The sequence below is a fragment of the Notamacropus eugenii genome, chromosome 2 (genome assembly GCF_028372415.1).
Source record: "Notamacropus eugenii isolate mMacEug1 chromosome 2, mMacEug1.pri_v2, whole genome shotgun sequence".
Taxonomy (NCBI): Eukaryota; Metazoa; Chordata; class Mammalia; order Diprotodontia; family Macropodidae; genus Notamacropus; species Notamacropus eugenii.
The window spans coordinates 87766428-87789082 of record NC_092873.1 but is presented as its reverse complement, the minus strand read 5'-3'; the positions used below and the strand labels follow the sequence as shown (position 1 = coordinate 87789082).

The 22655-nt window shown below is 38.9% G+C and overlaps 1 protein-coding gene across 4 annotated transcripts in view; it reads left to right on the top strand.

The window, feature by feature from the left end:
* The window catches only part of LOC140525897 (DLA class II histocompatibility antigen, DR-1 beta chain-like), an 84536-nt gene extending 62227 nt beyond the window's left edge, over positions 1-22309 (top strand). The window contains exons 1-6 of one of the 4 annotated variants that reach the window (XM_072641666.1): positions 16856-17088; positions 19381-19650; positions 20035-20310; positions 20886-20996; positions 21448-21471; positions 22025-22309. In XM_072641666.1, coding sequence (XP_072497767.1) covers positions 16989-17088; positions 19381-19650; positions 20035-20310; positions 20886-20996; positions 21448-21471; positions 22025-22170 — 927 coding nt within the window. In that variant the 5' untranslated portion in view covers positions 16856-16988 and the 3' untranslated portion in view covers positions 22171-22309. Of the gene's footprint in view, positions 1-16855; positions 17089-19380; positions 19651-20034; positions 20311-20885; positions 20997-21447; positions 21472-21954 lie in introns of those variants that run through there. The other 3 variants (XM_072641665.1, XM_072641669.1, XM_072641664.1) reach the window with 3 other exon arrangements.
* Positions 22310-22655: the final 346 nt, after the last annotated feature.

Here is a 22655-nt window from a genome sequence, read left to right as displayed (position 1 = left end):
GGCTTGAGCTCTCTTGCCAAACCCCTTAAAATACCTATAAAAAGTCTCTAAACAAATTCTAAAGCATGAAAAGCTACAAAATGACCGAGTGAAAGAGATTTCCACTCCAAGACAATCTGGAAGCATCTATTGAACCAGGCTTAGAGCAAACTAAGCCCAGCATGGACTACACTGACACTGATGAGACTGGAGCAGTCCTCAGGGCACTGAATCACTGGAAACTGTGGTGGTTTCTAAATTTCTCAACCCACAAAAGCCAAACGGAGCTCTAATGGTCAGTGGGAAAGCTCTCTCACCTGGGTGAGAGAGGAAAGTTATCCACCCCAGCCCAAGGTCCAAGGCAGCAGTAGTCACTGCTGTATTGGTGACTACTTCTAGAGATCTTGGCCTCTAGATGGTGGGGGAATCGAATGGCTGATATGGCTAGCAGTACAGGGTGGCAGTTCTGGGGCAAGGGAGAGGGCTGGTGTTGCAGACCTGGTAGGGGCATTGAAGAGAGAATCCTATTCACGGTTCTAGGGCAGAAAACAGTTTTTGTGACTGCTCAGAAACTAAAGCACATGCCAGAATAAGAGCATACACCTATTCTTTGATCATAGCACTTGGAGGAACTGAGAATTTACAAGTTTCTAGAGACATCTCTGGAAACAGCTGCACAAAATCCCTGAAACTTGGGGTTGTACACCCTTCACTTAACAAAGAGCTCAAATGACAAGTAATTGGGTGGAAAAATGATCAAACAGGGGAAAAATACTACTATAGAAGGACACTTTCTTGATGAAGGGGTATTTTCTCATGTCCCCAACAAGGAAAATCAAAGCATATAATATGAGGAAGACAGTATGATCAAGGCTCCTATATTCAATGCTTCCAAGAAAAATATGAAATGTTCTCAGGTCATGGAAGAGCTCAAAAAGGACTCTGAAAATCAGTTAAGGGAAGTAGAGGAAAAATTGGGAAGAGAAACAAGAGTGAATCAACAAAATCATGAAAACTAAGTCAACAGCTTAGTAAAGGAGACCCTTTGCAAAAGAAAAATGCTGAGGACAATCAAGTAAGAAAGTAGAGGAAGGATTGGGAGGAAAATAGGAATGATGAAAGAAATTCATGAAGGGCGATAGAGCAGCTTGTTAGGGAAGACCGAAAAGATTGTTGAAGGAAATGGCACCTTGTGAAATGTACAATCTCAGGTGACAAAGGAGGTCCAGGGGGCCAATAAGGAGCAGAATGCCTGAGCAATCAGAATTGGCCAAATGGGAAAGGGGGTCCCAAAGCTCACTGAAGAGTGTAGTTCTTTAAAATGTGGAATGGAGCAAATGGAAGCTAATGACTCTATGAGAAATTAAGAAACTACAAAACAAAACCATAAGAATGAAAAAATGGAAGATGATGTGAAATATCTCATTGGAAGAATGGCTGACCTGGAAAATATATCCAGGAGATACCATTTAAAGATTATTGCACTGCCTGAAATCCATGATAAAAGGAAGAGCCTGGATATCACCTTTCAAGACCTTATCCAGGGAAGCTGACCTGATATTCTGGAATTCAGCCTGTTGTCAAATTGTTTCCAATATACCACTGCAGTTTGATACTTGAACACACACCAGTTCTCAAGAGGTGGTCAGATACATGCACAAAATTTCATTTTCTGTTTCTGTACACCACACCAGAAGAGTTTTCTATTACTCTGTAATTGTGGCACATTAGCTGTGTAATCATATGATTAAGGTACTATGACTATAGCAGACTATGTAAAAACCACATTATTGAACATGGGTATTACAAGCCACTTTGAATTCATCATGGATCATCCCAAATATTCTATATAAATAAACTTGTATCACCTCTGATTCCAGGATTTTTCCTTATTTAAACTTATATTCCATTTCTGCTAACATTTTCTTTTTTAATCTGGAGGATTTTCACCTGATTTTCAACACTATTGAGTTATTAGACTTGTGGATATTTTTGGTGAAAATGTTATTTTAAAATTCTATCAGTTTCAGGGGGGAGGGCGAGTGAAAATGACAGAATGGAAGCACCTACCTGCTTGAGTTCTCCTCCCAAAGCCCTCAAAATACCTGTAAAATAATTAGTGTAAATAAATTCTGGAGCAACAAAGCCACAGAATGACAGAGTGAAACAAATTTCCAACCCAAGACAACCTGGAAGTCTACAGCACTGGGCTCAGAGTGGAGCGCAGCTCAGCCTGGGCTGCTGGCACATCAGACTGGAGATGGCTTCAGGGTGCTGAATCACAGGCAGCTGATGTGGGTTTCCAGATTTCTCAAACCACAAAAGCCAAAGACAGCTTGAAAGGTCATTGAGAAAGGTCTTTCAAATGAGTGAAAGGGGAAAGGGCTGGCCCCAGTCCCAGACCAAGGATGGTGGCAGCCACTGCTGTATCATCAGCCTCTTCTCAATCTCTGGCCTACCGACCCTGGGGAAATTGAGCAGCTGATCTGGGTCTCAGTCTTGACTGGTGGTTCTGGAGTTAGGATGAGCACTAGTGTGGCAGAGCTGGTGGAAGCTGTGAAGAGGGAATCCTACTCACAGATGAAGGGCAGAAAAAGTGCTTGTGGTTGCTCACCGATCAGAGGGCAGGCCACTTTGGAGGAACTAAGAACTTACAAGTCTCTAGAGATATCTTGGAGAATAGCTGCACAAAACCTCTGAAACCTGGGATAGTATAACCTCCACTTGACAAAGGACTCAAAAGTCAAATAATTGGCTGGGAAAAAGCCTAAAAAGGGGAACAAATAAAACTATAAAACGTTGCTTTCTTGATGAAATGGTGTTTTCTTCCATTCTTTTGGATGAGGGAGAGCAAAGCATAGAACCAGAAGAGGATGAAATCTCACAATTGGAAGAAGATAGAAAGGCTAAGTTGCCTCCACCCAAAGCCTCCCAAAAATATGAAATGGTCTCATGCCATGGAAGAGATCAAAAAGGATTTGAAAGTCAAATGACAGAGGTGGAGGAAAAACTGGCAAGAGAAATAAGAGTGATGCAAGGAAATCATGAAACACAAGTGAATAGCTTGCTAAAAGAGAGCCAAAAAAATGCTCAAGAAAATAACACCTTTAAAAACAGACCAACCCAAAGGGCAAAAGAAGTTCAAAAAGCCAATGAGGAGAAGAATGCAATGAAAAGCAGAATTAGCCAAATTGAAAAGGAGATCCAAAAGCTCATTGATGATAATAATTTTTTAAAAATTAGAACTGAGCAGATGGAAGTTAATGACATTATGAGAAATCAAGAAATTACAAAAGAAAACCAAAGGAATGAAAAAATAGAAGTCAATGTGAAATATCTCATTGGAAAAACAACTAACTTAAAATATAGATCCAGGAGAGATAATTCTAAAATTATTGTTCTACCTGAGAACCACAAACAAAAAAAAGAACCTAGACATCATCTTTCAAGACATTATCAAGGAAATCTTCCCTGATATTCCAGAATTGGAGGGTAAAATAGAAATGGAAAGAATTCACCAACTACCTACTGAAAGAGACCTCAATAGGAAAACTCCTCAGGATATTGTAGCCAAATTGCAGAGTTTCTGGGTCAAGGAGAAAATATTACAACAGCCAGAATGAAACAATTCAAGTATTGTGGAAATACAATCAGGATAACACGGAATTATCAGCTTCTAACCTAAGGGACTGAAGGTTTTGGAACATGATATTCCAGAGGTCAAAGAGCTAGTATTAAACCAAGAATCATCTACCCAAAAAAACTGACTCTAACTCTTCAGGGGAAAAATGGAACTTCAGTGAAATAGAGGACTTCCAAGCATTCTTGTTGAAAATACTAGAGTTGAATAGAAAATTTGACTTTCAAACACAAGAACCAAGAGATGCATCAAAAGGTAAACAGGAAAGAGAAACCATAAGGGACTTGCTGAAGTTGAACTCTTTACATTCCTACACGGAAAGATGATATTTGTAACTCATGAGACCTTTTTCAGTATTAGTGTGGTTAGAGGGAATATACGTATGTGTATATTATATTTGTGTAAGTATATATATATATATATATATATATATACACGTATATATATATGTGTGTGTGTGTGTGTGTGTGTGTGTGTGTGTGTGTGTGAATATGTGTGTATATATACATACTCAGAGGGCAAAGGGTGAGCAGAATATGAAGGGAGAATACCTAAAAAAAGTTATTGTTGAGTGGAATGTTTTAGGAGTAAGAGTAAGGGAGAAGTAGAATGTAGCAAATCATCTTACATAAAAGAGACAAGAAAGATGTTCTCACAATGGAGGGGAAGACAGGGAAGATGAAATGAAATAGCTGAGCCTTACTGTCATGTAATTTGGCTTAAGGAGATAATAAATAACATACACTCAATTGCATAGGAAAATATATTGTACCATGCAGGAAGGCAGGGAGGAAGGGGTTAGCAGAGTGAAGATAATAGAGGAGACAGCAAATTGGGAAAAGGGATAATCAGAAGCAAACACTATTGTGGGTAGACAGGTCAAGGGAGAGACTGGAATAAATGCAGGGCAGAATAGGACAAGGAGAAATGTGTTTAGTCTTTCACACTCTAACTATTATAGAAGTGTTTTGCATGACTACGCCTTTTGATCTGTATTGAGTTGCTTGCTTCCTCAATGAGGGTGTGTGGGGAGGGATGAAGGGAGAGAATATGGAACTCAAAGCTTTAATAATAAATGTTAAATAATTGCTTTTGCATGTAAATGGGAAATAAAATGTACAGGCAGTGAGGTATAGAATTCTATTTTGTCCTACAGGAAAAATAAAGGGGAGGGGGATGGTAGAAAGGAGGGGAGTAATGGAAGAGAATACAGACTGGACGAAGGAGTGGATAGGGTACATGCTGTCCTGGGGTTGGGTTGGGGAGAGATGGGGAGAAAATTTTGAATTCAAATTCTTGTGGAAGTGAATATTTAAAAGTGAAAATAAAGAAATTTTATATGCATATATATGTATATTTTAAAAATTATACCAGCTTCAATAGATCTTTGGAATGCTGAAAGTGTACCAAAAAAAGAATGTTTATGTAATGAATAAAATTATTCAATGAGAAATCTCAAAATAGTCATCCAGATTCATCAGTTGAGATAAGGAAATTATTAAAAAATTATTTACTTGGTGGCAGTTCTGAAATACTGGCACAAACTTTGTTTGAGATAAACCTCATGATGGGTTTAAAAAAGAGAAAATATAATTAAGAAGATATTAAATTTAGTTTTGCTTTCTTGGAGATAATATCCACAACCACAAGGTGAAATTCATAGAAAAGTTCTTGTAAATGTCAGCTTAAAAAAATCTCTTCTATTTCAACATTTTCAAAACAAACGTGAAATCTATGTTGATAAACCTGTTCACTTTTGCAGTAGGGGATTTGAAAACATGTACTATTGATTCATTTATTTTTGTGACTAAACAAGAAAGTAGGAAACACTTGAAGTTTTAAAAGTACTGTGAACTGTCAAATTACCAAAAAAAGAGGTCTCTCATCTATTAGAGAAAATTTGACTTTGCCATGTGATGAAGAAATTGTGTGGTATAAATGTGGAGATGGTTCCATTAAGAAGTTAGGAATGATACCCATTTTTAACAATAGAGTGTTCTTTTGGATACAAAATATTTCCAATGATGTTGAACAAATTAGTGTAGAAAGAGTTCAAAAAATGACCTTTATCTTTATTAGGACATTATGTTATAATCTATCTCATCCCTCCTTTTTTCTTTTGAGTTCCAAAATTTCTTCCTCCATCCAGTCATTTCCCCCTCAATGAGAAGGGAAGTAAAACATTAGTTTTGCATGTGAAGTCACACTACATATATTTCCACATTAACCATGTCACAAGAAAGAAAGGAAGAAAAACAAAGTGAAAAGAAGTATGTTTCAAAATGTACTCTGAGTATACCAGTTCTCTACATGAGTTCTTTGGAATTGTTTTAGATCATTGTATTAATTAGAGTAACTAAGTCTTTCAGAGTGGATAAATATCTCTTTATAATATCTCTGTTACTATGCACAGTGTTCTCCTGGTTCTGTTCATTTCACTTTACTTCAGTTCATATAAGTCTTGCCATATTTTTTATGAAACCACCCCCATCATTTCATATAGTAGTTTTGTATCATAATCAATATGCTGCACATTGATGATCACTCCTCTCTGTTGTTTATCTATTCATAAATTCTTCTCTTATCCAGAGATCTGAAAGTTCTAATTTTCCATGTTCTCCTAATTTCCTTATGATATCACCCCTTATATTTAAATAATGTACCCATTTTGACCCTATCTTAGTATACAATGTTAGACATTGTCCTATGCCAGGTTCTGCCCAATTGCTTTTGAGTTTTCGCTTCAATTTTTGTCAAACAGTGAGTTCTTGCCTTAGAATACTGAATGTTTGGATTTATCAAATGTTAGGTTACTATGGTCATTTTCTACTGCATGTAATGTATGCCTAAGCTGTTCCATGGATCCACCCCTCTATTTCTTAGCCTGAAGCAGATTGTTCTCATCATTACCTCTTTGTAATACAATCTGAAATCTGATAATGATGGGCCACCTTCCTTTGCATTCTTTTCGTTCATTTCATTGATCTTCTTCATCTTTTTTCTCTTCTATTTGCATTCTGTTATTATTCTTTTGAATTCTAATTCTTTGGTGCTTTAACTGATACTGAATAAGTAGATTAATTTGGGCAGAGTTGTTATTTTTATTACATTGACTTGGCCAACCCTTTAGCAATTAATATTTCTCTAGTTGTTTAGATATGTCTCTATTTACATGAAAATTGTTTTATAATCATGTTCGTATAGTTTCTGGACTGTTTTTGCCTGGTAGACCCCCAAATATTTTATATGGCTTGAAGTTAATTTAAATTGAATTTCTGTTCTATTGTTTCCTGTTGCATTGTGTTGGTAATATATAGAAATGTTGATGATTTGTGTGGATTTATTTTATATCCTGAAACTTCCCTAAGTTGTTAATGTTTCAATGAATATTTTAGTTGATTCTCTTCACTTCTCTGGATTATATCATTATGTCATACACAAAATCTGATAGCTTTGTTTCTTCTTTACCTATTCTAAGTACTTTATTTTCTTCTTTTCTTATAGCTATACCTAGCATTCCTAATACAATATTGAATAATAGTGATGATAATGGACATCCTTGCTTCATCCATGATCTTATTGGTAAGACTTTTACCATATTACCATTAAATGTAATATTTTCACTTGGTTTTAGATAGATAGCATTTGTCATTTTAAGAAAACCTTAATTTATTCTGATGCTAGTAAACATAGCAAGTGTTCATAGTAATATTCAGTGTTTTTTTATATAGATATGGTTATTGCATTTTGTCCAAAGCCTTTTTTTTGTTTCCATAGATAAGATTATATTATTTTGCCATTTTTGTTATTGATATGGTCAATCATGGTTTTATATATATATATATATATATATATATATATATATATATATATATATATATATATATATATATATATATATATATATATATATATATATATATATGTAAATATATATAGTTTTTTAAATTTCACGTCTGTTTTGTGTTATTGGTACAAATCCCACCTAGTCATAGTGTGTGATCATTTGAATATTTCACTTTAGTCTCCTTGCTACTATTTTATTTAAAAATTTGCATCAATACTTATTATGGAAATTTGTGTATCATTTTCTTTTTCTATTTCTGATCTCCTTTCTAAATTAGGAGTTATCAAGTTAAAGATATGAAGACCATATTTGTGTCATAGAAAGAATTTGGCAAGATTCCTTTTTCTACTTTTTCAAACAATTTAGACAGTATTTGGATTAATTGTTCTTTAAATATTCTTTAGTTACTCCTGGGACTTTTTCTTAGGAATCATATTTATGGATTTTTCAAATTTGTTTTAAAGATAGGGTTATTTAAGTATTCCATTTCTTCTTCTGTTAATTTGGGCAATTTACTTTTTTAAATATTATTCATTTACATTATTTTCTTTTATTGAGATATAATTGAGCCAAATAACTTTTAATAATTATGTCAATTTCATTTCCACTGATGGTGACTTTCATATTGATTAATTGATTTTCTTATTTTTTAAAATCAATTTATCCATTTTTTTCATAAAACCAGTTTCTGGTTTTATTTATTGGTTCAATTTTTTTTTTTTACTTTCACTTTTGTTAATCTCTCCTTTGACTTATCTCGTATAATTGAGAATTTAAAATGTGTTTTGTTTTTAGGTTGCATGCTCAATTTTTCTGATTTGCATTTTACCTTTTTTTAAACCTAATGTAATCATTTAGACATAGAAATTTTCCTCTAAATATTGCTTTGCTTGCATCTCATAAAGTTTGGCATGTTATCTCATTATTGTTATTTTTATTGAAATTTTTGTTTTTTTTCTGCAATTTCTTCTTTGACCCATTCATCCTTGATGATTAGATAGCTTAATTTCCAGTTACTTTTTTGTGTATACTTTCAAGGCTCAGTAATACAAGACACTAATGAATGTATTTTTATTACATTATGGTCTAAAAAGTGTGCAATTAATATTTCTGCTTTTCTGCCTTTGTGAGGTTTTAGTTGTTTAACACATGGTCATCTTTTGTTAGGGTAGCATATGTAGTTGATAAAAAAGTATGTTACTTTCTATTGCCATTTAATTATTTCTAGAATTCTATTATATACACACCTGTTATATATACATATACACATGTACATATGCATATGTACTATCTAGTATATACGTACACATATTGTAAAATTGTATTCATCTCTTTAACTTCTTATGTATTTTATGTTTAGCAAGACACAAATGTCAACTACTATTATTAATGTTATCTTATATCAATTATTTCTTTTTTTTTCAGGATAAGTAAACATTAAGTTGACTGTAATAGGTACAGTTTACCTAGATTTTCACAAACCATTTGAAAAAAATCCCATACTCTTGTGAAAAACCTAGACAAATACTAGTTGAAGATACAATTAAATACATTCAGATATGTTTGGTTGACTAGCCTCAAAAAATGAAGAACATTATACACAGTAAGGGCAATACTGTACAAAGGACTCATGATGAAAAATTGTATCCACCTCCAGAGAAAGAACTGATGGTATCTCAATAACAGATCAAAGCATGCTATTTTTTCTTCCTTCCTTTCTTTTTCTTCCTTCTTTTTTTCCCTTTTCTTCTTTCCTTTTTTTGTTCTTTGTTTATCTCTCTCTCTCTCTCTCTCTCTCCTTCTTTCTCTCTTTGTTGTATTCTTGCACAAAATGACTAATTTGGAAATATGTTTTAAATTATTGCACATGCATAACCTATATTAGATTGCTTATCAACTCAGGGCAGGGATGTAGCACCAATGTAATATTCACAGCACCTTTGGTGGCCATGAACATCCCGGTGCAATTCTGAATGAAGAAATACAACACACTCTCCACATGAAAGACAGAATAAAAACCTTTATTCAGACACCAGAAATCAAATCCATCATAGTAACTAAAATTTATACACAATAACAATACAGAGAATAACACCTTCCCCAAGCCTTCCCCCTGCTAGGCTTCCCAAAAAGCATCTCCATTAAACAAATCGCAAGCAGTCCCTCAAACAATATTACAATCACTGTCACTCATGCTAGCCAGCAGCCTACTTGCCTTCATTCTTCCTGGCTCTGACTGCTGTCTCACTAACTTCCTCTAAGCTGTGCTCTAGTTCTGCCTCTTCCTGTTTCACCCTTCCTACTACACTCCTTCAGCAAACTTCTCCCACCACAGGGTCCATATGACTTAGACTCATGTGACTCAAGATTCCATTTGACTCAGGCAGGTTACATGGGCCTCTTAATGAATGGGAAAGATCTCCCCAGTTAAATTACCATTACAAGAGGAGCGGGGAAGGAGGAATAGATTTTGAACTCAAAACTTCAAAAAAGAATACTAACATATTTTACACGTAATTGGCAAAAAATAAAATTTTATTTTAAAGAAGTCATTAGTGTTTCAGCCTGAAGGAAGCTTCTAGTAGACTCATAGGGTATGATTGGTCAAAGATGAAGGTGTAGATGTAATTATGAAATTTCCATATGACAAAAAGTTGGACAAAAGATATCCAACAAAAGGGAGGCAGATTTAAGATCCAAAAACTTTCCTGAACACTGAACTGAAATTTTAAAGACTGAATTTGAATAGGGATAAAATATAAAATCATATATTTGGGTTCAAAATCTCAATATCACAAGTTGAGGATAGGGTATAGGCTGATTAAAGTGTGACTGCAAAAATTTGGAAGCTTTCAGTAGGCTGCAAGTTCAATGTGAGTCATCAGTGTGATGTTAATGCAGTTTGGGGCTATTTTGAGAGAAGTATAATTTTCAGGAATAAGGAGATGATAGTCACACTATACTCTGCCCTTGCCAGACCACATCTGGATGATTGTGTTCAATTCTGGTTGCCATAGTTTTAGAAGGACATCTAGAAGCTAGAGAGAGTTCAAAAGAAGACAACCAGGATGAGGAAGGAACTTGAGTCCATATTAGATGAAGATTGGGTGAAGAAACAGAAGATGCATAAAAGCTGGGCAATAAGAGTCTCTGGAGTGGCAGGATACCTCTGGAGGAATCACCGTATTAATATTGAACTTGGTGAGGATAGTGTATCAGCATGACCCTGCTAACACTACAGGTCAGAACTCACAACCTGAAGAGATCTGCCAACCTCATCCTCTCTAGAAGCTGGGATTATAGGTATACACTACCATATCTGCTTGAAACCTCTTATTTCCCAGCCACAATATTCTTCTAGTAATGGCTACCATTCATGACATGTCTTATCTCTGAATGATCAGAATTGTGAGTGATCCAAGGCAAAATAGTGTGGGTATGAATTGGTTGGGATTTATTGCCAAATGAATGCAAAATACAGTGTAAAATGCATCACTAAGGAAATGCATATCCAGAAATAGTGAAAATAAGGACATGTTGAATTTGGAGTCTGGAAGACTCCAATCCTGCCCCTGACACTGATTCTCAATATAGACATGGCTGAGTCATATAACTTTTGGGCCTCAGTTTCTGCATATTTTAAAGAGGGATAACAATACCTATAAGGAAGCTAGGTGGTGCAGTGGATAAAGCACCAGTACAGGAGTCAGGAGGACCTGAGTTTAAATCTCACCTCAGGCACTTGACAATCACTAGTTGTGTGACCTTGGGCAAGTCACTTAACCCCATTTGCCTTGTTCTGGATCATCTCCAGTCATCCTGATGAATATCTGGTCACTGGATTCAGATGGCTCTGGAGGAGAAGTGAGGCTGCTGACCTGCACAGCCCTTTCTCACTCAAAACAAGTCAGTTGCAAGTCATGTCATTCTTTCTCTGATGGCATGGTCTTCTTCAGCAACAAAGGACGAACACACAATAATACCTACAGTAGCTACCTTGTAGGGTGGTTGTGATGATAGAATCAATTAGACAATCAATAAATCAATATGTATTTATTAAGCATATACTGTGTCCCAGGTGCTAGTCACTGGAAACACAAATATAAAGGATGAAACAATTCCTTCCTATAACGAGTTTACATGAGATAACACATGTAAAGCACTTGACTAAGCTTAAAATGTTACTTTAAATGTCAGCTATGATCATTCATACTACAGATAAACAGCCAGGCTCTTGATTGCTTGTCCTGAAATATTAATAGAAGAAAGTGTCTAGCATACTGGGTCAAACTTCAATACAGAATTGATGGAGAAATATGGACACAAATCACACAGAATGAAGTCATGAATGAGTATCAATGTGCACCAGTGGAGTGGTACTAGCATTATTAAGAGCACAAATCGATCAAATTATCCATGCATATGAATCTTATTTCTCTAGTAAGCTATAAAGATTACACAAACAAAGATGGTATCTTCTTAACTAACATTTTGCATCTTGACTGACTTTCACAGGTTTAGCTCTTCTCAGTAATACAGTGATCTAAGACAATCCCAAAAGACTCATGAGGGAAAATATTATATCCACATCCAGAGAGAGAACCATGAAGTCTGAATGTAGATCAAAGCATGCTATTTTCTCTTTTTTTCCTATCTCATGTTTTCCCCCTTCAGTTCTGATTCTTTCACAGTCTGACTAATGTGTAAGTGTGTTTGATGTGATTGTACATGTATGACCTATATTGTATTGTTTGTCATTTTAGGGAGGGGTCTGGGGAGGAAGGGAGAAAAAAAATCTGAAACTCCAACTCTTATAGATGTGAATGTTGTAAACTGTCTTTTCTTGTGATTATAAAAATAAAATACGATGAAGTGGACAAAATAAAACAAAATTTGGCACCTCTCCCAGTGCCTGTCAAAATGTTTTCCCCACAGCAGGCATTTAGCAAATGTTGTGAAGTCAATTTGTGCTCAAATGAGGGAAGTCACATATCTACTGTTCTCTCTCCTCCTCGAACAATATATGAAATATTGGCCTCACTTCTGGAACCTCATATGTGGAAGTGCATCAACAAGCTGGCACACATCCAGAAGAAGATGACAAAAACAGTGAATAAACCAGAGACCAAGCGATGCACCGAGCAACTGAAGTAACTGGGGATGTTTACCTTGAACTGAGGCTGTCATGGGGAAGAAGAAAAATGATTGGCATTTATACACTTACTGACATTTATATACTTACTGGCATTTGTATACTTTAATGTTTACAAAACAGTTTCAGGAACCAGTAGGATTCACCAGTTGTCGCGTCATTGACTCATAGTGTCCTCCAGGCCTTACCAGTTGCCCTGCCTCTTTGCCCTCCAGACCTCTAGCACTGTCATCCACCTGCAGCTGAACTCTCACTTAGGAGTTGTTTCCCCCAAGAAATATGGGGTCTCCTTGGAAGCAGGGACTGCCTTGCAGTTTCTGTTTATTGCCCTAGCACTTGGCACATGGAAAGCACTGGATAAGTTCTTTTTTATTCATTCACTTATTATCAAATTTATGCCCAAAACAATACCATTATGAGTAGAACCACATTATAAACAGAATGAAGATCCAAGTGTTATGCATCCAATGTCAGAGATGAGGTTTAAATTCAATCTTTCTAGATTTTAAGCCCAACAATTTCAAAGGAAGAAAGGAAAGAAGGAAGGAAGGAAGCAAGGAAGGAAGGAAGGAGTATGCATCAGCTGGATCAACCCTTACACATGTGCCTCTAGGAATTCTGTGTGTCAACATCCACTTAAAACCACTGATCACAAGTCCCCATCAATATATTTATTTTTGCTAGGCTAACCAGAGGGAATTCATCAGAACAGTAGATTAAGAGACAAACAATAGTATAGTACAAGCCTCTCATTTTAAAGAATAGAAACTGAGGGAGCCCCAGAAAGATGGAAGCACAACCAATCCTCTGATTCAAATCCAGTGCTTTTCCCACTATACAAAACTGGTGTTCATTAACTTAAATGAAGCCACATTTACTTTAAGATAATATCAAAATTAATGGCAAGGGAATATTCTCATATCTCCAACCCACATTTTCAGTAGAAAATGATATGTGCAAGAGATAAGTATGATTGGGAACGTCCATGGAGGGACACCCATAGAGAGATATCCATATAAGGGACGCATGTGACCAGGGTTTATAAGAAGGGGTGCATGTGCAGGAGACACATTCATCCAAAGCAAGCAATGCAGAAGCAGTTCACAGATGTGATGCTTCAGAGGTGAAAATACCCTGTAGTGTGTAGAGCACTGTTCTTCTTGGTTATCATTTAGCTAATTTAGTGTATCTTTCACTCTCTGCTGCCATCTATTGGAGGACCATCATGTTCTAGTTAGCTTCTTTCCTGCAGGAGACAGCAGAGGACTTACTAATTATATAGTCTGGGATTATGATCAGTCACACCTAGAGTGGTGTTTTCAAAAATGACCCCGCAGTGATGGAATACTACCATGCTATAAAAATAATGAACTCTGATTTTAGAAAAACATGGAAGGAGTTGCACATAATAACAAAGAGCAAAATGAGCAGAACCAAGAGAACATTATATACAGAAAGAGCAATGTTTGTTTTAAGAATGACTTTCAGCAAACAAGTTACTTTGAAAATTATAAATACTCAAATTAACCCTAAAAAACATATGAAGAAAGCTGTTCTCTGCATTCAGAGAAAGGACTGAAAATAAAAAGAAATTTACTTGACAATTTTGTTGTATATTTGAAAGGTATAGCAAATTGTGCATAATATATTTGCAGTTTTATGAGAAATAATCTTTTCATCGTACTACATTTTGGAAATTCTTGTTTAATTCCATAAATTAAAAAAATAAAACCAGCACAACAGAAACAAAGCAAAAAGCAACCCAGATTATGACTGAGTACTCTTTCCATTGTCTGCCCTTTTTACCTAATTTGTATCTGAGTTATAGTCAAATATACTTTATAGTTTTCTCAGTCTCTTGATCTTGGGTTCCACTTTAGTAAACAGCAAAATAGATCAGTGAGGGTCCTATGGGAATCTTTGTGATAAAGTGGAATTAACACAGGGTTGCAATCAGAAGACCTGAGTTTGAATGTAATGTGAGTAACGTTGGGCCAGGCACACCATTTCTGAGCTTCAATTACAATGTTATTAAAGTGAAGGAGTTGGACTGGCTAACCTGTAAGATCCCTTATTGTGCTAAATTTATAATTTGATGATCCTATGAGGGAAAGCATTTTCACAAATACTCTTGATGCCCCTCATATTCTGTGAAAATCATTAGCTCTGGAAAGAATGGAGAATGATAAAAATAGATAGTGAACCTTGCCCCACTTCCCCCATTCATCACCCTCAAAGAACCATTGCTTTTCTGTGCTACTTTCTAGAAAATACAAAACCATTTCTCTACAGATGAATGAATGAAATTGTTGTTGTGGTCGCTGTTTATTCTGTTATGACCCTATGGACCATAGAATACCAGGCCCTTTAATCGTCCACTATCTCTCAAAATCTATCCAAGTTCATGTTCATTGTATCCACTATGCTATCTATCCATCTCATCCTCTGCCATCCCCCTTTCCTTTTGCCTTCCTCAATTTTTACCAACATCAGGGTCTTTTCCAATGAGTTCCATCTTCTCATTATGTGATCAAAAATATTTAAGCTTCAGCTTTAGTATTTGACCTTCCACTAAATAGCCTGAATTCATTTCTATAAGTATTGATTGATTTGTCCTTTCTGTCCAAAAGACTCTCAGAAATTTTGCCCAGCACCACAATTCAAAAGTGGAGATCCTGTGATGCTCAGCTTTCCTTATAGTCCAGCTCTCACAGCCATGCATTGCTACTGGAAAAACAACAACAACAACATGGCTTTGAGTATACCAATCTGTATTGTTACTTTTTAGTATGCTGACCAGGTTTGCCAAAGCTTTTAATTTCATGGTTGCAGAGACCATCTTCAGTGATATTTGAGCCCAAGAATATTAAAATGCATCCTTTTTTTACCTTCTGTTTGCCAGGATGTTGTGGTACTAATTATATTGAGCTTCATGTCAGATTTTACACTCTCCTCTTTCACCTTCATCAAGAGAAATTTTAATTCCTCTTCACTTTCTGCCAATCAAGTGGCATTCTCTGAATATCTAATTTTTTTTTTACTATTACTCCCAACAACCTTAACTCAAGTTTTGAATCATCCAGCCCAACATTTTGCATGATGTCCTTTGAATATAACTTAAATGAATAAGGTGACAATATACAGCCTTGTCATATTCCTTTTCCAATATTAATTCAATTAAATTATTAAATCAATCGATGCTTGGTTCTAACTGTTGCTTCTTGACCCATATACAGGTTTTTCAGGAAACAAGTAAGACGATCTAGCAATCTCATCTTTTTTAAGGAATTGCAACTTCATCTACCTCATAAGTAACTCGTTTTCATTTTTTGTTACTTGGTGTATTTACTGTTGTTCCTCAGTAAGAGAACATTATAAAGACTTCAAGTCACTTCTGTGGAAGTAGGTATTCAATATTTCATGAGGGATGTTTCCTTTCTTGGGTAAGCATTTTCCAAATTGTTCTTGAGGGAACCTCAGAAACTTACTATCAGATCAGATGGAAGAAGGCATCTGCAACCATGTTTAATTACTCACTAACACTCATCAATATTTGAGTACCTAAGACAATTGGCCTGCTTCTTTTGTCGTCTATATCAGATGAATATAAACTAATGCAGCTTCTACCAGATAAAAACAGAGAGTAAAAGCATATCTGTGTCTAGACCAAAGTGTCTCAGGAACCTAGGGTGACAGATTAAAGTAACATAGATAGATAGTCAAAAAGAGAAATCCCAGACAGTTAAGAGTTCAAGAAGAGCTCTGACTGCAGAATTCTGAACCATCTTGCATGCTATATATGGAAAACGTATGCTAAAATTCTCCTAGTACCATTGAATTTTTGAGATGTTATCATAAGCAAAGAACCTTGTGATCTGAAAGCATTAAGTTCAGGGAAAACATTATAAATCTGTATGTTATTGAAAGCATGAATAAGGAACTTAGTAACCTCTTACTATGTGCCAAGCATTGTGTTAAGGGCTGGAGATACATTTCTGCTCTCAAAGAATTCAAGTTCTAATGGAACCCATTTTAAAGATAGAAGGGAGCAGAAGATATGAGCAAAGCAAGGCAGGAATGAGGCAGTACATTTAGGAGGCTGTAAGGGCTTAGATCTAGGGCACTTGTTTCTCCTGCCAAGGAAAGTATTCTAGCAGGTCCTTCACAATAACTTTCTGCCTGGAGACAGATGACACAGCTCAGCTTTTAAAGCTTATTGGTTCCTCTTTTAGTCACTTTTCAAAGTTAGAGGACTTAAAGACACCAGCCTAGACTTTTTCTCCAACAAGTGAAGTGCTGAGTCCTATTGATTGGCTCAGAGACCATCCATCCTGCTTGCTCATTCCCTTGATTTCCTGCTCATCTCTGACATGGTTGATGTTTGGATCTCTGCTAGCTGCTGGAAGATTGGTCTCTTAATTACATCAATGCTGTTGAGTTTATCTGCATCTTGGGCCAGGGACATCCCAGGTAAGAGAAGTAATGGTGCTCCCTGAGTCATCCACACAGAGTGGGGAGTCCTTGGTCTCCCAGGAAGAGGGTGGAAAATTACTCCCATTGTGGAACAGAGGCCACTGGTGAGGCTGGAGAGGGCTCCTTCTGCAGAAAAACAAGCTGATCCTTTGGGGTAAATGGTGGAGCAGGGAGCTATGTCAGAGTTACAAAGATACCCAGAGATACAAAGATACCCAGGTTAGTCTGGCATCAGTGCATGTTTCTGTGGTAAGGAACAAGATAGTGGGACTGAGGGGAATGTTTGAGGACTGAGGAGGTTCCCTTGAGAAAATTCATCTCTCACCTGCACTACATCATCTGTGACTTTCTTTAATGCTCAGGTCAGCCCTGTTCTGCTGATTTCTCTCCTCAATCCATCATTCACACCAACATCAAACAATATTCCTAGACTTCTAACAAACCTTCTGTGTCTTCCCTTTGCCTCTAGGATCAATGCCTGATTCCTCAACCTGACATTTAAAGCCCAACCCACTTCTAAAGTTTATTTTCTCTCCTTTGAACACTTCCCATTCCACTTGAATCTCTTTTCCCTGAATTTAACCCTCAACTCTGTGCTCCAAGTATTTGTATAAGCTGCTCCCCATCCTTAGAATGTACTCCCTCCTCATCTCTGCCTTCAAAGCCTTGACTTCCTTGAAGGAACAGTTCAAATGCCTCATGCTCCATGAAAACTTTCTTGATATCTCCAGGTTATAGTGTTCTCACTCTTTCCTCAGATTCCCTCATATAATTGTCTTTGGAATACATCTAATGGGGAGACATTCTATACTCATTGTCTTGGTACTTGGAGTATCTTGGTACTACCAGGTGAGAGGAAACCGAAGATGAGTGTGAAGATCCCCTTGGCCAGTTCTCTCCTGTCTATGTGTGTCCTAGTTCCTTACCTGAACTGTTCTGTCTGTTCACACAGCAAAGGCATAGCTCCAGTCTAAGTGAGATGTGGGAACTTTGAAAAGAAACTCAGGTGGGGAGAGGGAGGAGCAGACCTGTCCAGGGCCCTAGAATATACAGCATGTTGGGACTAGGGAATTTCTTCAAGATTCCTGGTTTCCAGTCAATCCTGGATCCTCCTTCCAAATATTCCAACCTAGCCCACTCCACCCCCAAAATATCAACTTTTAGACAAATGAAGTGATTCTCCTCAAATTTCTCTTAACAATTTGTCCATTCCTCTTCTTTAACTGCCTCCCTTTTTTGTTTGCTTTGTTTTTTTTTTTTTTTTTTTTTGTATTATTGTTATCTAGATGTCTTTCTCCTATTTTGGGCTGTAGTGATAAAATGAACAGGTTCTGTAGAGTATTTTTATATTTCCAGGGCTTAAAAAATGTATTGCACATAGTAGGGACTTAATGATGTCACTCTGGGTTGAAACTGCCTTCTCTTGAGCACTGGCCTTAGATTTCACTCATCTCTCATTGATCAAGACATTCCTTGAACTTCATTTATTTTTCTTTTTCAAAGCCTTCACTGATTTTTCTACCAATGTGGGATGTTGACTGGAAGTTATTAAGCAAAGTGGTTTTAGGGAAAAGATAACTGAATCTGTAGTCAGAGAACTTGTGCTGCACCCCTATCTGTTATAATTACTAGCCTAGAGTCCTTGGGTCAGTCATCTCAAAAGGCTGTTCCTCAGTTCCATCCTGTGTAGAAGTGGGGAAATGGACTAGGTGAACCCGAACTTGGGTTGAGAAGTAAGAAAATTGTCAAGTAGCACAGAAACAGTTGGAGTAGGGCAGTTGTCTCAGTGTGAAGGACATTTGCTGGCTTGTGCAGTTATTCTGGGAAACGGGCAAGTTGGTCATATCACAAGGTCCCAGAGGGCTTGGGGCAGGCAGGAGGAAGGTCTTGGAAGGGACTGAGGTGTTGATGTCCTGGGAGGGGCAGCTCTGTCCAGGAGAGGGAGCAGCAGGAGGAGGATCTTGATGGGGATTTCCCAGGAGGAGAAAGGAGCTCAGCCTGTGCCTCTAAGATACAACTTTGTGTCGCTCCCCTCACTTCGCTTTGCCACCTTCTCTACCTGTGATGATTTTATGTGTGAGAAACTATGTATGTGTCTATGTGAATGTGTGTGCCCGTGTACGTGTGTATGTGAGGGTTGTGTGAATGTGTATTGTGCGTACGTGTGCATCGTTTGTACGTGTGTATGTGAAGGTGATCCCTCAGGCACCGCTGGGGGCGGTCCCGGCCTGGTCACTGGGGCGGCGGTCGGTCTGCCCCCGGCTGACGCGGCTCCGGGTCCGTCCGCAGAGGATTTCGTGTATCAGTACAAGGGCGAGTGTTACTTCACCAACGGCACGGAGCGGGTGCGGCTTGTGTTTAGATCCATATACAATGGCGAGGAGGATGCCCGCTTCGACAGCGACTTGAGGCACTTCGTGGCCGTGACGGAGCTGGGGCGGCCCGATGCTGAGTACTGGAATGGTCAGGAGGATTCCCTGGAGGAATACCGAGGCTACGTGGACACGCTGTGCAGACGCAACTACGAGGTAACTAAGCGGTTCACGGTGGACAGCAGAGGTGAGTGTCCCAGATCCTCAGCCCCTGACTTCCGGACCCTGGGAGGGAGATCCCCAGGATCCCAGATCTGAATGTGTGTCCTGAGCTGACCCCGAGGAGGCTGGACCCCCGCCCATCTGCCCCGCAGCCTCCCTCCCTCTCCCCCACCCCGGACAGGACCGCCCAAAGGGGCTGGGTCAAAGGCAGGGCCAGGGGGACACTGTCCAGACCGAATAGGCCAGATGGGGACAGGGAGCCTGGAGGACCTCACCCCACAGAGAACACCTCTGAGCCTGTGATGGACACCTCTGGGAGAGGCTTTCAAAGCCAGACAGCCACAGGGACCCTCATCACAAGGTAGAAGGATCTCCCTCTCCTGACACTTTGTCTCTCTCTCCCCCTCAGTCCAGCCCAGAGTGACCATCTCCCCCTCCAAGACAGACGCCCTGCATCACCTGCTGGTCTGCTCTGTCACTGGCTTCTATCCAAGCAAGATCAAGGTCACCTGGTTCAAGAATGGGCAGGAGGAGACAGCTGGGGTTGTGTCCACGGGTGTGATACAACATGGAGACTGGACCTATCAGACCCTGGTCATGTTGGAAATGGCTCCCCAGAGCAGAGATGTCTACACCTGCAGTGTGGAGCATGCCAGCCTACAGAGCCCCATCAGTGTGGAATGGAGTGAGAGCCAACTCCCTTATTTTGTCCCCAACCTGTCCCCTCCCTGTAACCCCAGGACAGAAAGGCTCATATCTCTGGAAGTCCTTCAGTGAATGTTCCCACAGACTCTTTTCCTATGCCTTGGATCAAATACATCCTCCTCCCTCTCCCAGCATATCTTCCTGACTGCAGCATTGAGCTAGCATCCACAGAATCCTGATGCTCTATGGAAACGTATTCCTCCACAAGAGGAACTGACAGAATCTTAGTCCATCCTCTTCTGGGGATCCAAAGTTCACTTGACTATGCCTTACCCTGGGAGACAGATCATTTTTACCTCTGGGAATTCACATATGTCTCTGCAAATCAACGAATGGAAAATGTCCTCAAAAAAGCAGTTGTTCTCTCTCACCTCACTCCCAAACACCCTTGGAGTCTTTTCCTTCGGATGGAGTTGCAGCAGGAATCCAGGCTTCTGCCCCTGCTTACCTCTCCATGTCTTAGTGTCCCCCAAACCAGGCTGGGCTCTGAGGTCACTGGATGAGGATGGAATGGAGAGGACTGATAAGTGATGATCCAAGGCATGTTCTCTGCAGGGGCACAGTCTGAATCTGCCCAGAGCAAACTGCTGAGTGGAATTGGAGGCTTTGTCATGGGGCTGATCTTCCTCAGCATAGGGCTGATCATCCACCTGAAGAACAAGAAAGGTGAGGAGCATGCAGTGAGAGGATTTGGCTCCATAGAACTCAGGCCATAGGGGAAGATCCACTACTCTAGGGCCTCTAGCTCTGGAATGAATTCCACCCCCATATCCCAAAAAGGGAACTTATCCCACAAGGTCACATGTAAAGCCAAGGGGTGGGAGACATTGCAATCAACATTTCCCCAACCAGGACCAACCTGAAGTAGGAGGATTTGGTGACTGAGAGAGCCAAGTGCTGGGCCTGACAAAGAGGAGATTCCTCAGGCTTTTTACAGCCCTGAACTGTTCCTTCCTTTTGCTTATGATGAGAATTCCTCAGACACAATGGGGTTAAAGTTTAGGGTCCCTCATGTTGGAGTGGTAGGTGAGCATCCTGACTCTAGGGTAGAAAACTCCCCACTCTAAAAATTTCACTGTTTGTAACTTCATATTTTTCTCTTTCTCTGCCTCCTCAGGACACACTGGGCCTCAGCCTACAGGTAATACCCCTTTTTCTTTGTGGCCCAGGATCATAATTCTCCATCCCTGAACTCAGACTATAGGAATATGTGTCACTTTGGTTCTGTCTCTCTCTTACTAGGCTCTGTTGCTCCCTAATTGCGGCATCCCCAGCTCCTTAGGATGAGAGAGGGGTGGTAGAATCTGTGATATTTTACCCTATTGCTCCAAGAAGTTTCCAGTACTGTTCTCCAAATGTCCCATGATTCAGCAGAAGTCCTTCTTTAGGCAGGATCCCTTCTCTTTGGGATAAGAATTTTCAGAGATATCCTCAAGATTCTAGAGGGCAGGGGAAAAGGAAAAATCTACATTTCAATAAGAAAAATGAGTCAATCTCTTCTTGAGGGCACAGGAAAGATTAATGGGAACTTTATCTCCAAGGCATCATCAGGTTTTCCCTCCTCCTTGGAGAAGAGATGCTGCTTATAGGTCCTGTAGCCTGTAATGACTCTTCTCCCGTACAGGTCTGCTGAGGTAAACCTTAGGATTCCATCCTTTAAAAAAGGTGCCTCCCATCCCTGCTTTCCTGTTCAGGTCCCCAGGCATCCAGCAGGGAGGAGCAGTTCAGTCATAATCCTGGAGCCAACATTCTCCTGTGCCTAGAAGCCATTTACCTTCCTCCTCCTAAAAGATCCTGTAGTTTCCACCTTCTGTTCTGGATGTTTTCTACACTCCCTTGATACAGAGCCTCAGGGAGAAGGAAGTCTGCTTCTGCTGTCCTCATACAGACTCCCTCTTCGTTATACTGATATCCTTTCTGCATTTACCGTATTTTTTTCTCTGTATTTGTCCTTAATAAATAAGGTGTCATCTTCGTCATTCATTGTGTCCTGGGACTGCTGAAGGGAATCATATTAAAAAAAATGAGGAGGAGCTGGGAAGGGGCCCTACTCTATGCAAGGGGAAGGAAGAGGCATCTGATAAAGGAGCCTGGGACTGAGGCCTGGACCACCTCAAGGGTCACAAGCTGCAGCTGGCTCTGCCTTGGTCCATAGTTCCTAGTGTAGTACTTTCTATACAGTCAGTACTTAAGAATTGCTGGTTGAATGAAAGGATTTGGTAAGACGGCCCCCCTTCTATGTCTGTCCACATTTCCCTTGTTATTCTGTGGAATTGGGAGGGATGCCATAAATGGGGAGGACTCTGTAAATCCAATTTGGTTTAG